General features: G+C 36.4%; 1 protein-coding gene across 1 annotated transcript; it reads right to left on the bottom strand.

Annotated features, from left to right (window-relative positions):
- Positions 1-5,669: 5,669 nt before the first annotated feature.
- Positions 5,670-6,442, bottom strand: LOC311173693 (olfactory receptor 5P1-like; the record flags this gene model as incomplete). Its single annotated transcript, XM_084237786.1, has 1 exon — positions 5,670-6,442. The coding sequence occupies exon 1, from the start codon at positions 6,426-6,428 to the stop codon at positions 5,670-5,672; it is 759 nt and encodes a 252-aa protein (XP_084093912.1). The 5' UTR covers positions 6,429-6,442.
- Between the last annotated feature and the right edge of the window lie 9,299 nt (positions 6,443-15,741).

The following is a 15,741-nucleotide window of genomic DNA, read 5'->3' as shown; positions in this document are numbered from 1 at the left end:
TTAAAGGAGATCATTATAATTAAGGAAAAAATAGCAAGGAAGGAAAACATTAGATTTAGTGATTGATGAAGTGATTTTACCTAGTGGTTGTGTGGTTATAGAAAAAATAAAGGTGATTTTTATAATGGGATTCACTACACTCAGTATTGTTCATTACATGTCGAACTTTTTTCCCTATCCCTCAAAGGATAATTAGAAAAAACTCTTCTGAAGCATCTAAACACTCACATCTCATTGAGGTCGCACATTAAATATCCTTCTTGTTCATGTCTCTAAGGCTTATCCCTGGATCTATCATTCGTAAGTTCTTTTGAAAAACTCTGGTAAGAAGGCACTTCTCCAGGTGTTTTGTTATGTGCAACCATGATTTTCTATCCTTAATTTCTATCCAGGATTGACCACTTCTACTTCTTGCACCAATCCTTGTCCCACGCCCCTTCTGAAATCATATTGCTGTCATTTGGACTCACCTTCAACATCAACCAGCAAAATAATTTTCTGCAACATACAGATTCCCAAATTCATCAGTCCTATTGAAAAGTCCTTAAATTATTTTAAAGGGAGATAGAGGTTTGCAACATCAAATAAAAAGAACTAGTTTCCCAAATCCAAAACTGTGTTTGTCAGCAGATCTGAACCTTGCTCAATCCTTCCAGAAAAATAAATTAACTTATTGTTCTTTAAGACAGTGGCAGTGAGCATTGCTCCATACACCTGAGAAGCTGAGAGGAAGCCCATCTTTCATTTAATCACTGATTTATTCAGCCTTTCAAACAACTGAAGTTAGTCCCTGCTCTCCAACACATAAAGCACTTTTTAATCCTGGTAATACCATGTGTACCATTGGGAGAACAGTAAAGCCATGGCTGTATGCAGTAGATAAATATAATCAAATTGTACATTTTAAATGTGCATGTGCTCATTATATTGAAGTTTATTATACTGCAGGTTTTTAAAAACTCAAATCCTGCAGTTTGGACATACAGGTTCATACTTGAAAACAATATACTTCATTGTATATAATGAGTTGGTTACACAATTATGTGATTTGTGCAAGCTCCCAAACTATAAAAAGAAAATATTACCAATTACCAGCTAACACACACAAACTCATTTTGATCTCCATTATATGTCCCTCCTTTATATACATCAAATTTTAAGCATAAAATTATTTCTTACAGCTGATAATTTTTACCTCTCTTATGAAAGTTCAGATTCCTGGGTAACAAATTTTCTTGAGTTGGTTTATCTGAAAATTTTTTTATCTTTTTATAATTGATGGAAAATTTCAGTTTTAAAAATCTCGATTGAATGTTTTTCCCTTGTACAAGTCCGAATAATTCATTCCATGTTTTCTGAAGAGAAACCAACTCTTAATGATATCACTGCTTCCTGTGCCCCAGCGCAGCTATTTTTCTCTTGTTTTGAAGGTTTACTTTTCAACATTTTCCTATTATGTTCGCAACTGTGTGTGAGTTTGTGTGTGTGTGTGTGTGTGTGTGTTCTCTGGGACATTTTACACCCTCCTCCCCCCTGCAATTATTTTATTTTATTGTAAATTATTTTTAAAGTTTTATTTTCTATTTCGTTGTTGCTGATATAAAGAAAAATAATTGAATTTTTTGTTGGTGTCTTTAATTCTGAAAATATTCCTGTACTTTCTTATTTTCTACATGAACAGTTTTCTTTTTCCTATGGCACTGTAATATAGCCTTATGTCCGTCTTACCTTACTCTAGTGACTGGATAGTGCCACCACACCAGGAAAAATAGCAATACTGGTAAGAGGCATCTCTTTCTTCTTAGACACAAAGGAAAATTTTTGAAATTTCAAACATAAATATGCTCTTCCTACATCAGTCTGTTTTCTTCTCACTAGAGAAGAAAGATTTTTGGCTAAGATTTTTTAAATCTTACATGGATATTGAAAATTATGTCCATTCTGAATTTATTATCATGTTAATCTACAAGTGTTTAGAATTTAGTTTATTGATTTTCTATATTAAATACATATTACATCCAGAATAAACCCAACTTTCTTTTAAAGAAGTGTCATTTTCATATACAATTTCCTTCACTATTTGAAGGAGAGAATCCCTTTCAAATCATTCATAAGTATAAATGGCTTAAAGAAATAATTACCATAAACAAACAAACAAACTAAGTAAATAGATAAAAAATTTAGAGCTATCATTGGTTTGCAGTGTTGTTTCTCATAGAGGTGTAGGATGTCCCCCCAGACACTATTCCCACACCACATCCACCACCAGACACCCCTTGGCCTCCATCATAGTCCACTTTGTTCTCTCCTCCCCTGAGCCCCTTTCCATCTGGAAGACAGTTCCACAATTGGATGTCCTGCTTTATATTGTTTCTCTATATTCCACATCTAGGTGGCACCATCCATTATATGTCTTTCTCCTGACTCACTTTGCTTAGCATAATCCCTTCCAGTCCCATCAAAGTTATTACAAAGGCAAGAGTACATCTTTACTTATACTGAGTAGTGTTCCTTTGTTTATTTATACCAGACAATGGAAAAATTTATACCAAACAATTTATACCAAAATTCCAAATCCAATCATCTGTTTGGGGTGCTTAGGTCGTCCACAGGTGGCTATTATAAATAGTGCTGTAGTGAACATGGAGAGTGCAGATAGACCTTCAAATGAGAGTCCAGGTACATACCAAGGACTGAAGTTGCCAAGTCATATGGTAGCTTTATTTGTAATATTTTGAGAAACCTCCATACTGCTCTCCACAGGGACTGGACCAGTCTCCATTCCCACCAACAGTGTAAAGTGGTTCCTCTTTCTCTACAGCCTCGCAGCACCTGTTGTTTCTGGTCATCTGATATGGGCCATTCTGATAGGTGTGAGATGGTATCTCATGTTTTGATTTGTATTTCCCTCATGATAAGTGAGGATGAACATTTTTTCATGTGCCTGATGGCCATGCATGTCTTCTTTGGAGAAGGGCTTTTTTTAGCTGTCCTGCCCATTATTAGATTGCCTTACTTGTTTTCTTTTTGTTGAGTTGTATGAGCTTTTTGTGCATCTTTATTATCAGGCCCTTGTCAGATGTTTGATGTGCAAACATGTTCTGTCATTCAGTAGGTGCCTCATCTGTTAGTTACATCCAATTACACTGAGCATCTCTCCCCTCCCTCCTCTCTATCACTAATGACAGGCAACCAATTTGACCTGGATTTGTCTGTATAAAACACAAATCATACTCCTGCCAGCTTTGAAGACTGCCTTGGAGGGCTTGGAGTGGTTCTGGCTTTTCCTTAAGACCATACTCTGGAGCTGGACTACATGAGTTTAAACCTTTTCTTCACCCTTATTTGATCTGTATGACCTAGGACAACTTAACGAATCTTTGGCAATATTTTTAGACTCTTCAGTGGCACTATTTTTTATAAATCCTGACCAAGAACTCTGATTGTTAATGACACATGAATGGCAATGATTAGATAAAAATGTCTTCATACAAATGAAGATTTCTACAAATGGATATTAACCATCATGCCAGATGGAATGGATTGTTTTTAATATGTGTTTAAATATGGATTGAATTCCAGGAAATCATGTGATTGTGGTGCTCAGACCTGCTTTCCTATAACATGGAATCAGTCCACATTTTTCAACTTGATGCTTATTTGGGGTTTCACAAGTTGGACTTCTTGGGCTTAGAGTATAAACGCTTCATTACTCAGCTCAAATTCTCTATACCAGTAGGTACACTGACGACATTAGACGGTGACATTACACTAGGGACTAAATATCTGAAATCAGAGAACTTGATTCCTCTACATTCAGAATATTTGAGTACATATCACTCAAAACAAACTATTGAGGTTACTATTAACATCATTAAGTATTATTGTTTTATTATTAACCCACAATGCACTAAGGACAGAAGTTGAGGATAATAATTTATTTTTGTAGCAGTTTGTTATTTTATGTGTCATGTCTAAAAAACATTTTTTTTGTGTTTTTGTTTTTCTCTTTTAATCTTTTAGTGGTTCTAGTTATATAAACTTTTCATAGAAATTTGATTCATATAGAGTTGGCATAAAATGTTTTTTCACTGTATATTGGATGTAAGTTTGGGCACCCTTGGGATCCATTACATGCATTTGGTGTCTAGAGTGAAGGAAGTCTTGTGGGACTGAGTCCTTAAATATGTGAAGTCTGAACTACCTCAGTTCATTATTGTCATATATAAATTAAAATGGACGTCCAGTTATATTCAGACAGTTAGAAAGTATTGGTTTTCCAATCAATTGTTATGGGAAAAAACAAAATGTATTTTTGTCAGAATCATAAATATACGAATTGTTTTCTTTTACCAATTATGTAGTAATTTCCATGTTTTCATTTATTTTTGTTATTTTCAATCTTTGTTTTGTAAATTCCAATAAAAGTTTCATAATATCATAGATACATTATATTTTTACTTAAAATAAATTTTTTTCCATTTTTTAAAATTTTCCATTTTACCTCCGAGTCCACTTCACTCATTCCTTGGCACTGAGACAAGCACTTTTATGATAAATCTTTCTTTCAAAGGCTCTAAGTAGGTGTTCTATTAAAACATTCAGTTGGTCTTTCTGATACACAATGATGACGTAAATAAGACCTGGTCATCACCCAATTAGAAATTTTAGTACAATATTGATAGTATTTCTAGTTTTTTAATGGATTTTAAATCCAGACTGTGGTAGTGGGCTTATGAGCAAGAGATTAAATGCTGTGCTTAGAACTTAAAGATACCCTTTTCTAATTCTGCCCCAAAATGAAGACACATAGTGATGAATAATGACAAGTGGATAATTTGTCTTTATTATGTGCATAGCTATGTATAGACATCCTATCAAATCATGTGAGTATGGTTTCCAAACATGATTTCCTAAAAGACGGAAACAGTTCAGGTTTCACAGGTTTTATTTTTCCTTGTTTTAGAATCATCACTAGCTAGACCTATGGTGGGTAGCATTTATTCTATACAGTAAAAAGTAAAATATTAGGCTTTAGGCCCTATTCAAATACTCTAGATCAATAACCTGTGGACGTGCATGCACATATCTCTGAATAAACTACAGAATTCCCTAAGACGCTATATTCCTTTCTATCAATCAAGGGATATTTATATTACTATTCCATGGAAATGCTGTGAAAATTAAATGGTTTTGTGTGCAGACTTTAACATTAAACAACTGGTCAAACAGCTTCTTAACTTCAGGATTTTGGCTAACTTCTTGATTTCTCTGTGTTCCAGGTGATTGAGCTATTATATATAGTCATATTATTATATGACTTCATAGAATATTTCTAAGAAATAAAATACTTAATAAATGAGATGTGTTTAGAATAGTGCCTTACAATACTATACCTTTCTATGTAATACTAAGAAAATTACTATCTACATAGCTACTGTTCTAAGTAATGAGTACTTTGCATGGTAAGTGAGATTTTTTGTTTGGTAAATAGAGTGTTTGGCACCTACAGATGTTAAAAATATTGTTAATTATTACCAACACTATCACTGAATCCAAGATTCTACCCATTGGTTTATTAGTGTCTAAAAGAGTGAATTAGAAGAACTATGATTTTAATAAAAGGAGTAAGTTTTTAGTAGGTCCTAACTGCAATAAAAAGATGGATGCTAAGAATATATTCTGACAGTTGCCTTTCTCCAGGCCTCCTTGACATCTTTGTTCCTCAGACTATAAATCAGGGGGTTCAACATGGGGATCATTACTGTATAGAACACGGATATGATTTTGTTCTGGTGTGTTGTGTAAGCAGATTTGGGCAAGACATATATGAAGGTAACGGTTCCAAAGAAGAGAGTGACTGCTGTGAGGTGCGAGGTGCAGGTGGATAAGGCCTTGTGTCGTCCTTCTGTGGAGCGCATCTTCAGGATGGTGGTGAGGATGAAGATGTAAGAGAGAGAGATGACTAATACTGTAGTCACAATGACGAATGCAGCAAGGATGGAGGAGATAATTTGTATGATGGAGACATCAGAACAAGAAAGTTTCACTAGAGGGGCAAAATCACAGAAAAAATGGTCTACCTCATTTGGACCACAAAAAGACAGAATCGCTGCCAAGACAGTATATGCCCCACCATTCCCAAACCCACCAAAGTAGGAAGCTCCCACTAAGAGGTTGCAGACTCTGGGTGACATCTTGGTGGGGTAGAGCAGGGGAGAGCAGATGGCCATGTAGCGATCATAGGCCATGGCAGCCAACAGGTAGCAATCAGTTGTACCAAATGAGATCACAGAACAAAGCTGGGCTTCACAGCCAGCAGCAGGGAGCGTCATTCCATATCCAAGGAATCCTGTAAGCATTAAAGGTGTGACTGAAGAGGAAAACCCAAGATCTACAAAAGCCAAATGGCTGATGAAGAGATACATGGGTGTATGGAGCTGGGAACAGGTTCTTATTAATGTGATTATGCTGATGTTGCCTACCAAAGTAACAGTATAGATTGCTAGAAATATCACAAACAAAATGGCACAAATTGCAGGGTCCTTTGTTAACCCCAAAAGGATGAACTCTGTCACGCCAGTGTTGTTCCCAACCTTCGTCTCTGTGAATGATGCCTGTTGAGGGAAATGCAAATATTATTTAGTGCATGCTTACAGAACAATTTGTTGTTTTCTTTGGTTATTCAGACTCCTTGCTTCTGCTCCCAGCCTGTAAACATTGCTCTACAGGACTTTTGTTTGTTTCTTCTTTGCAAGAGAACAGACTGATTCACCCTCACTGGGATTTTGCTTATATCTTTTTCTCCATCTCTCAACCTTGACAGTTAGACAGATCTTGCTCAAAGTCCAGATATATAGTTTACATTACTTATTGGAAGTCTCAGTTGAAAATCCAACTAATATCTCAAGTTATTGTTCTCCATATCTGGTCATTTTGCCCTTCATTTTATATATATCTGTATCTATATCTATATTTATATCTGTATCTATATATATATATATCCCTCCAATCTTTCTAGATCACAATGTTACTGCCAAAGTAAAAAGTATATCATGTCATATTGGGTTTGTTATGTTTTCACTTCCTTCTCACTATGTCACAATAAGCCTAGACTCTTTAGGACCATACACTGTGCTAAGTATATATCTTATATGTATTATATCACATATATGTGATTCTTTGCTTGTCCCTGAGAATATTTTCATCCAACATCTGTACTTACCAATCTTCCCTATCTGTTTAGAGTCACCTCAGTGTTCTCTACCCTCTCTGACCTTTGATTTGCTCTGTCTCCTGCTTGGCTATCTCCCACCTCCCACCATCACTATCTTGTGTTACTTCTCCTCATCTATCAAGATTCATTTGTATCCAAGACTCCTATCACTGTATGGACCTCACCTATTGAAGATATCAGAATTGTCATTGTTTATTCCGGTTATGATTTCTGGTTGCTGTTTCTGTTTCACTCTTCCTAACTTGTTCATATTCTCAATTGCTCTGTGTTTTGTATGTTTGACAGATAGTCATGCTTAGGTACGAAACGGGCTGAAAAAGCAACATGTTGAGACGTGAATGCATGATTATTTCAATGGTCTCAAATAATCCATTCCTGAGGCTTTCCTTAGAACAAGGGGCTATGTCTCAGCACTATGAACCTATCAGCAGCCACTGAAGCAGGATTTTGATCCCAGGCCAGGGAGCTACACACATGGTACAGCAGACCTCTCCTGTCTCTCCCGCTACTCCCCTCTGTAGTGTATTTCAGTCAATTTGTTCTGGCCCCTACTCGTCTCTTTGAATCCTCACATCTCCCACAACTCTGGCTTACACTGCAGCCCTTGTATAAATAAAATAAAGCTTAAGAAAAAAAAAACAGTCCTTGTGAGATAAGACAATGAAGATAGTAGAGTCAGATGAAGATGGCAAACACCCTGTGATTTTACTTTTCTGTAGTACATAATAACAAATGATTGAATGACCTAACTAAAACAAAAACAAACTTCGAAGCTATAAGATCAAATTAGTGGTTACCAAGAGAAGGAAGAAAGGGTGGGAAAATAAGCTACAAGGTGTCATTTTCTTGGTGAAATATGGAGTTGGACCTTCAGCAGAGAACATAACAGTATACACAAATTTATAATCATCCACATGGGAAGCTTACATGATGTTATACTGCAATGATACATCATAAAAATGTTTATAAAATTAATGTAAGTAATTTTTTTTCTTAACAAATAACATAACCATGTTTGAGGAAACACTGGAACATTCCAAGTAAGCATTTGTCTCAAGTCAGGCCACTAACAATATCACACAATTAACTATTATCTCTTGGGTGATTTATTTCAGGTGATTTATTTTCCTTTGTATATATTTTAATATAGCTTTTAAAACATTTAGATAACTTTTAATCTAGAACTTTTATGTATCAATATATAATTTTATCACATTATAATTCCTAAAAACAGAATTTTGAGACCTGCATATAAGTCACTCTGTAGCAGACCTTAAGCTAAATTAACTCACACTAATTTTGGACAGTTCACTGTTCATAACTTTATACAGTTAAAACTAGTAATTTTGCAAATTGGATAAACATTTGGGGGACAATGCAAGAAACAATGGTATAGTTTTAAGATAATGTCATTCCTAGACATTTTTCTTAAGGCAATAATACAAAACAAGTGTAGTCTGTGCTCCAAGTAAGATAATCTCCATGATATGTTATAACGAAAATACCAAGTGCTCGCTGTTTCTCATTGTTTTGTTGAGTTCATACCTTCTCCATGTTTGGCCATAGAGTTGTGTCCAAGACAGAGCTCCAGTGATTTCAGGCAGTTCTAGAAAACAGAATCAATTACAAAAAGAATAACGTCAAAGAAATCACCACAGTCAATACAATGATTTCAAGGCATAAAAAAGATTCTGAAAATTAGGAAATAAAATTGTATTTATCAGAGTGATTAAATAGAAGCATGAAAATATTACTAAAATATCTCATTCAAATATTATAAAATCAAAAGCATAAATCAGACTTATTTTAGTGACCTAAAAATTTCACTTGTAAACATCATTTCTTTCTATCTACTTCAGCTAAGTAACAACCCCTCAACCCCTGCAGGTAAATTCTTCAAATTTGCAGATCTTTTTTGGTATGCATTTAATTTTTTTCCACATGTAATTAACATCTGAGGGAAGGTTCACAATGTTTTAACTGAGCAATACCTCATTATTGATTTGGAGATTTTAGTTTTGGGCACATGTAAGTAGAATGTGGTCATACTGCATATTTCATTTTGTAATTTAAATTTTCAATTAACATCAATAATTATTCCCAATCTCTTGAGAAATCTTTATAACTGTAATGAAGGATAGAATATGGTTGAAACTCTTAGCATGCTAATCTATCTCTGTTTAATTTTTAATTACGTCTGCCTATATTTGCTTCCTTACAGATTTTGTATTTTTAAGACTCATTTTGGGGGAGAAAGGGAGAAGATAGAATCAGGTTTACATGATTCTGAGATTTTCTGCTCAGTGTTACTGATGCTCATGTTTTGGAAACACAATTTTGTGCAAGCAACGTTATTTCAGTCTGAATGTTTTAAGAATCTACTTTGATGAATAGCAGCATAAAACATCTTCAAAATATTTAAAAGCCTAAAAATTAAAAATTTCATGGCAAGAATAATATATGCCAACTGATGATTCCCTTCCCTTCCTCTTGCTGGCCATTAAGGGTTATTTCCAGAGCTCTTCCCTTTGGCATCCCATTCATGCTTGATACTGGGGCAGAGAATCTGATCTCAAATATTCTTTCTTTCAGTGCCTGGGTAATAAATAGGACTATGACTCTCATACAGTAGGATGATGAGGTGGCTCCTTCCTGATTTCCTTCTCATAGTGTCAGTATCGAAGCTTGCCAGTGGCTTTGGCTCCTGCAGACCATCCACACCTCCCCTGGAACCCTGAGCAGCCTGGTTTGGGTGCCCAGGTGACCGTTCTGCAGGGCATCTCTTGTGGAGGCCTCAGTTTTCACAGGGTTCAAGAGTTGATATTGGTGACAGGGTATTTTCAATTTCTCATGAAATAAAAAGGTAAATTATTTAAACAAAATCCATAAATTTTGCACTCACCGCTCAGAGTTAGATTAGTTAATGCTGAATTCCAAAGAGAACCTTATAAATCAGATCTTCCCTGTTAGTTTTGTAGATTGCTGTGCCCTGCGTACTTGGCATTATGAACCTTTGAAGGCCCCTCTTGGTCAAGGAACAGTTACATGCTGTGAGGATGCAAGTGGGTGTCTGTGTGTGGTGGGATGGAGAATAGGACTTTATAGGACATGACAAGTCCCCTAGGCCTGTTGTTTTTGCCCTTTTGAGAAAAGGGCTTTTAGGCTTATAGTGCAGAAATGACTTCTTGAGCCAGGTAACTCATTAAGACCAAGTTGCCTCCCCAGAGGAGCATCTATATACTATGGTTGCCCTTGTAATCCCTTCCCTCTTGCTTAATGAAATGCAGTTCTTGGTTTCTCAGAAACATCTACCATTGAGAATAATTTGTAACTGGATAGACTAGGAGGAAGTCAAAGTAGTATTCAATTCAAATGACCTTTGAGTTGAATTAAAGGAGAACATTATCATGAAGAAGTAAATAGTAATCAAGTAAATTATTTGATTTAGTGATTGATAAAGTGATTTGACCTAGTGGCTATATAGCTATAGAAAAAAATTAAAGGTGATTTTTATAAAGGAATTCAATATACACAGTATTGTTCCTCATATATGTGTCTTGAAATTTTTTCCCCATCCCTCAGCAGAACAATTAAAAGAAACTCTTCTCAAGCATCTAAACATGCAGATTCCTTTGAGGCAGCACATTAAATATCCTTCCTTTTCATGAATCTAAAGCTGACCATTGGGATCTCTCATTCTTTGAGTTCTTTCGACAAATCTGATAAGAAGCTGCTTTCCAAGTGATTTATTATATGCAACCATCATTTTCCAACTTCGAGGTCTATTCAAGGGTGAATGCTTCTTCTTGCATTGTTCATTGTCCTATGCCCCTTTTGAAAATCTGTACTCCCATGTGGAATATGTCCTTTACCCTGAAACCTTCAAAATATTTTTTCTGCAATATACAGCTTCCCAAATTCATCAGTCCTATTTAAAATTACTTAAATTATTACAAAGGAGCATAGTGGCTTGGAACATCAGATTAAAGAAAGTTCCCCAAATCCAGAGCTGTTTTTTCAGCAAATTGAAACCTTGTTCAATACTTCTACAAATTTAAACTAATATATTGTTCTTTTGGGAAATGGCAGTGACCAGTGTGCCCTAAGATCTGAGAAGCTGAAAGGAAGCCCATTTTTCATTTAATTACTGATTTATTCAACCTGCCAACTGAATTTAATCTCTGCTCTCCAGCACATAAAGCACCCTTCAATCATGGGTAGCACTATATGTTGTCATTGGGATTATAGTAATAGTCCCTAGAATTATTTCCTACAGCCTAGAATTTAATGTCATCTTTTATGGAAGCTTAGCTTCCCTGGTAACAAATTTTATCAGTTGGTTTATCCCAAAATTTCTTCATTTTTCATAATCAATAGACGATTTTACAGTTTTAACAGTCTTCATTGAATGTTTATTTTCCCTTTTACAACTTTGAATAATTCATTCCATTAGATTCTGGCCACCATGAGTTCTTCTTCTTTTTTTTAAATTCCAAAAGAAACACTTGTTTATTGAAGATAATTTGGAAAAAGTGTACAAGTATATAAAAAGAAATTAAATCCACCCATTACATTATCCTTTCATCCCCAAATAACCATGTCAAACATATTCACATGTTTCTTCCCAAGACAATATATGTACAAAGTACTGATATATTTTCACAACATTGTATATAATTTTTAGCAAGAGTAGAATAATCTACTCTTATATGTTGGTAATTTCTTTATTTATTTTATTTGTATATATTTTACATCATTCTTCATTTCTGTACAATGTATGCTTTCTCCTCTCAGGTGTAGTTCCCATAAAATTTCCATCACTAATTCACCCATGCACCATCACCATAGTCCCTTGTGCTCTTCCTTCCTCTGTTTTGATCCCTCTTCCTCCCCCTCCCCTGTGGAGTATCTCTGATTTATAGTTACCTGTTAATTTTGAGTTTTATTTACTATAATTATTTCTTTTTTCTGATACCTCTTTTGGTTTCCCTATATTCCTCTGTAAGTGAAACCAGCTCATATTTTTCTTTTTCCTTCTGACTTATTTCACTAAGCATAATTCTTTCCAGTTCCATCCACGTTGCTGAGAAAGGCATGAGTTTATCTTTTTGACTGCTGAGTAATATTCCATTGTGTATATATACCACATCTTCTCAATCCAGTCATCTATCTTTGGATATTTGGGTTGTTTTCATATCTTAACTGTTTTAAATAGTGCTGCAATAAACATAGGGTTTCAGGTATAGTTTTGAGTTAATGTTTTTGTGTTTGAGAATGGCACATATTAAAAAAGTTGGCATCAACAAATGTTGGTGAGGATGTGGAGAAAAAGGAACTCTCCTATACTGCTGGTGGGACTGTAAACTGGTCCAACCACTACTGAAGCTGTGTGGAAGTTTCTCAAACTAATAAAAATGGAGTTACCATATGGCCCAGCAAGTCCACTCCTAGGAATCTGGCCCCATGATTTCCAAATAGAAACCAGTCATTAATCATGTCACTGCTCCCTGTGTACAATGCAATTATTTTTCTCTTGTTCTTAGGATTTACTTTTCAACATTTTGCTATTATGGTTACAACTCTGTGTGTGTGTCTGTGTGTATGTGTGTTCACCTTGCTTGCATTAACTGCATTTTGGTTTTTGTAACTTGATTTTTAAAATTTTCTTCCAGGTTTGTGACGTTTCACTAACTCTTTAAATATCTCTGTAATCTTTCATTCTCTTTTCTTCTCTGGGACATTCCATGCCCACTCCCCTATGCATAAACACTATGTCCTATTATTAATTTTTTAAAGTTTCATTTTCTATTTGCTTGTTGCTAATATAAAGAAAAATAAATCAATTTTATATTGGTTTTGTGTTCATCAACTTGCTAGAGATGTCTTTAATTCTGAAAATTGTCAATAACCAAAGCACATGCGCAAGCCACATGAAGTGCATGCGCAGACCAAAGCGCATGCGCAAGCCACGTAAAGCACATGCGCAGACCAAAGTGCATGCGCAAGTCAAGAAAAGCGCATGTTCAGACTTTCATATATATATCCCTGCCCCCCTCGGTAATAAAGCATGAGTTCCTGCAGCCATCCATGTGAGTAGAAGCGTTTTTCATCCCCAGACCCTCCGCCATGTTCCTGAACCCCGTTGGCCTGTGGGACTGACCGACAAGTGGCGCCCAATGTGGGGCACGAGTACGAGGGATCCTCTGAGCGACCGATCTTATCAGTAAGGTAAGGATTAGGTAAGTGATCGGCATCATGGGCAATACCATGTCCAAGGGCCAACTTGTTAGAGCCCTACAACTTCTGCTTAAACATTATGGAACTCCCATTAAGGTTCAGACCCTTCATAATCTAGTCTCAGTCCTCGCAAATACCAGCAAATGGTTCTTTCAGCAGGACACTGTCTCAGTATGAAACTGGGAAAAGGTCAAAGTAGACTTCCTTCTTCACAGTGACCTTTACGGACCCCAAACTGTTCCCCCCGTATTCTTTCTGTGTGGCAACTAGTTTATGATACCCTTAGTGATGGGGGAGCAGCTGCTTGTGAACTAGTGGCTGAGGCATTGCGCTCTGCGGCTCAATCCGAAAGCAAAACTACGCCCGCCACATGCTCGGCCACGGCAAGCTCAGCCACGGAAACCCCCCCCCTTCTCAATCCTCAAATCCAGGGGGAAATTCCTCTTCAGACGAGGGGGATGTGGAGGACAATACAGACTATCCACCTCCCTATGATAGACCACCCCCATCAACCAAAAATCGGCGGTATCCCTCCATTCCCACTCTACTTCCGGGAGCTTGTGCAGTCCCTCACTTCTGCTCTTTCAAAATCCACCTCCTCAAGCCTTTCTCAAACATCCCGCGAGGAAAACACCTAGGAGTTTCTTTTTACATATTATTTCTGTAGTTAATATCCCTCTATCTAGATTATCATAGCTGTAAAAGGCTATCTACATACTTAAATTAGTATAATAAATTTCACCATAATCTAAAAAAGTCTGTTCACTTGTATTTGATAAAGTATCTTGAAAAATAGGCAAAAAGTGTTTTCACCTAGCCGCCATATAGATTAGTTCTCTGCATACCTCTGCTACTTATTTCATCCCAGCGTGCTCATTTTTTTTTCTTCTTTTCTAAATGTAAGTTAAAAAATAAACTAGCAGAGCCACAAAATTTTAACATGATAAAAAAATATTTAGAGGGTGATAGTCCCCAGTGATACTTTAAAATTCAACCAAACCTTACACCTTAAAAAATGCTATTTCAGAGAACTTCCGTATTAACCACTGTGTTCACATAGTACTGATTACTAGCCACTCTAATCCTGTAGTGTATAATCAACGTTTTAATGTGTTCCATGCATTCATTTAGTTTGAACCCTCCCAACAACCCATAAGGTAGGTAATAATCCCATTTTATGTATGAGTCAGACTGCGATAAGCTACATAAAAACACCACTGTTAAGTAGCAGAGCCAAAATTTAACCTCAAAATCCCAACCACAATACAAACTTTTATTTAAATAAGGAAAAAAGATTACTGTACAATATTACTCTTCAGGTACAGCCTGTAGAGCCATGGCCTTGAATTACTTAACTCTACGGAAGTGCTTCAGAAATTCTTAGGTTTAGAGATAATACCATCTGAATACCTTTGCTTGAACCGAACAACGAAATCTGGGTCTAGTAAATGGATCCCTCTTGATTCTAGAAAGGGGGGTATTCTCCCATCATTCTTGTCTACCAATTCCACCACTGCACTCCTTTCTATAGTGTCTTTCAATCTAACATTCAACAATCAATCCTCCCTCAATTGTAGCTGTCACCTTTCCTCTTGTTGGTCTAAAACCCTCAGCAATTCCTTCGTTGTCATGCATTTCCCTAAGGTTGTTATTATGCCCGTCAATGTGTCTGAGTCTAATTCTCAGGTAATCATCCGAAATCGACAAGCAGGTCTGGCATTGGTTGTTGGCGCCTTGATCTCCGTTTTCTCAACGCTGACAGCTGCGTCCGTGGTGGTCAGTGGCCTAGCTCTATCCAACTCCGTACTCAATGCAGATACCATCAACCTTCTCTCAGAAAGAGTCTCCAACGCCTTTCTCACACAAAATTCCATCAACAACCATCTCGCAGTAGGACTACTCCAGTTGAATCAACAAGTTTCCTTAATACAGGAAGAAATCAATTTACTGACTTTAACTGCTCATATCCCCTGTATGCCTACCTATGCCTTCACCTGCGTTACCCCTGCTGTTGTATCCAACTACTCCTCCCAAGTTCATTCCCTTAATGACTACCTGCGCGGCCCATGGAACCAAACTTTCTTAAATTTACTGTCCAATTGGCTAATCAAATCCTCACTATTAATCCCAATCAAGCCCTCTCCTGGCTCTCCAAAGCTTGGGGATTGGTCAAATCCTTAGGTGGAGTGGTCTCTCTCCTCAGTCTAATTTTCCTCTGTCTAGGGGTCATTTTTGTCATCTTGTGGCATCAGTGGAACAGACGCAAA

The sequence above is a fragment of the Talpa europaea genome (assembly GCF_964194135.1).
Source record: "Talpa europaea genome assembly, chromosome: 1".
Lineage (NCBI taxonomy): Eukaryota > Metazoa > Chordata > Mammalia > Eulipotyphla > Talpidae > Talpa > Talpa europaea.
This window is presented reverse-complemented; position numbering and strand designations above follow the sequence as displayed.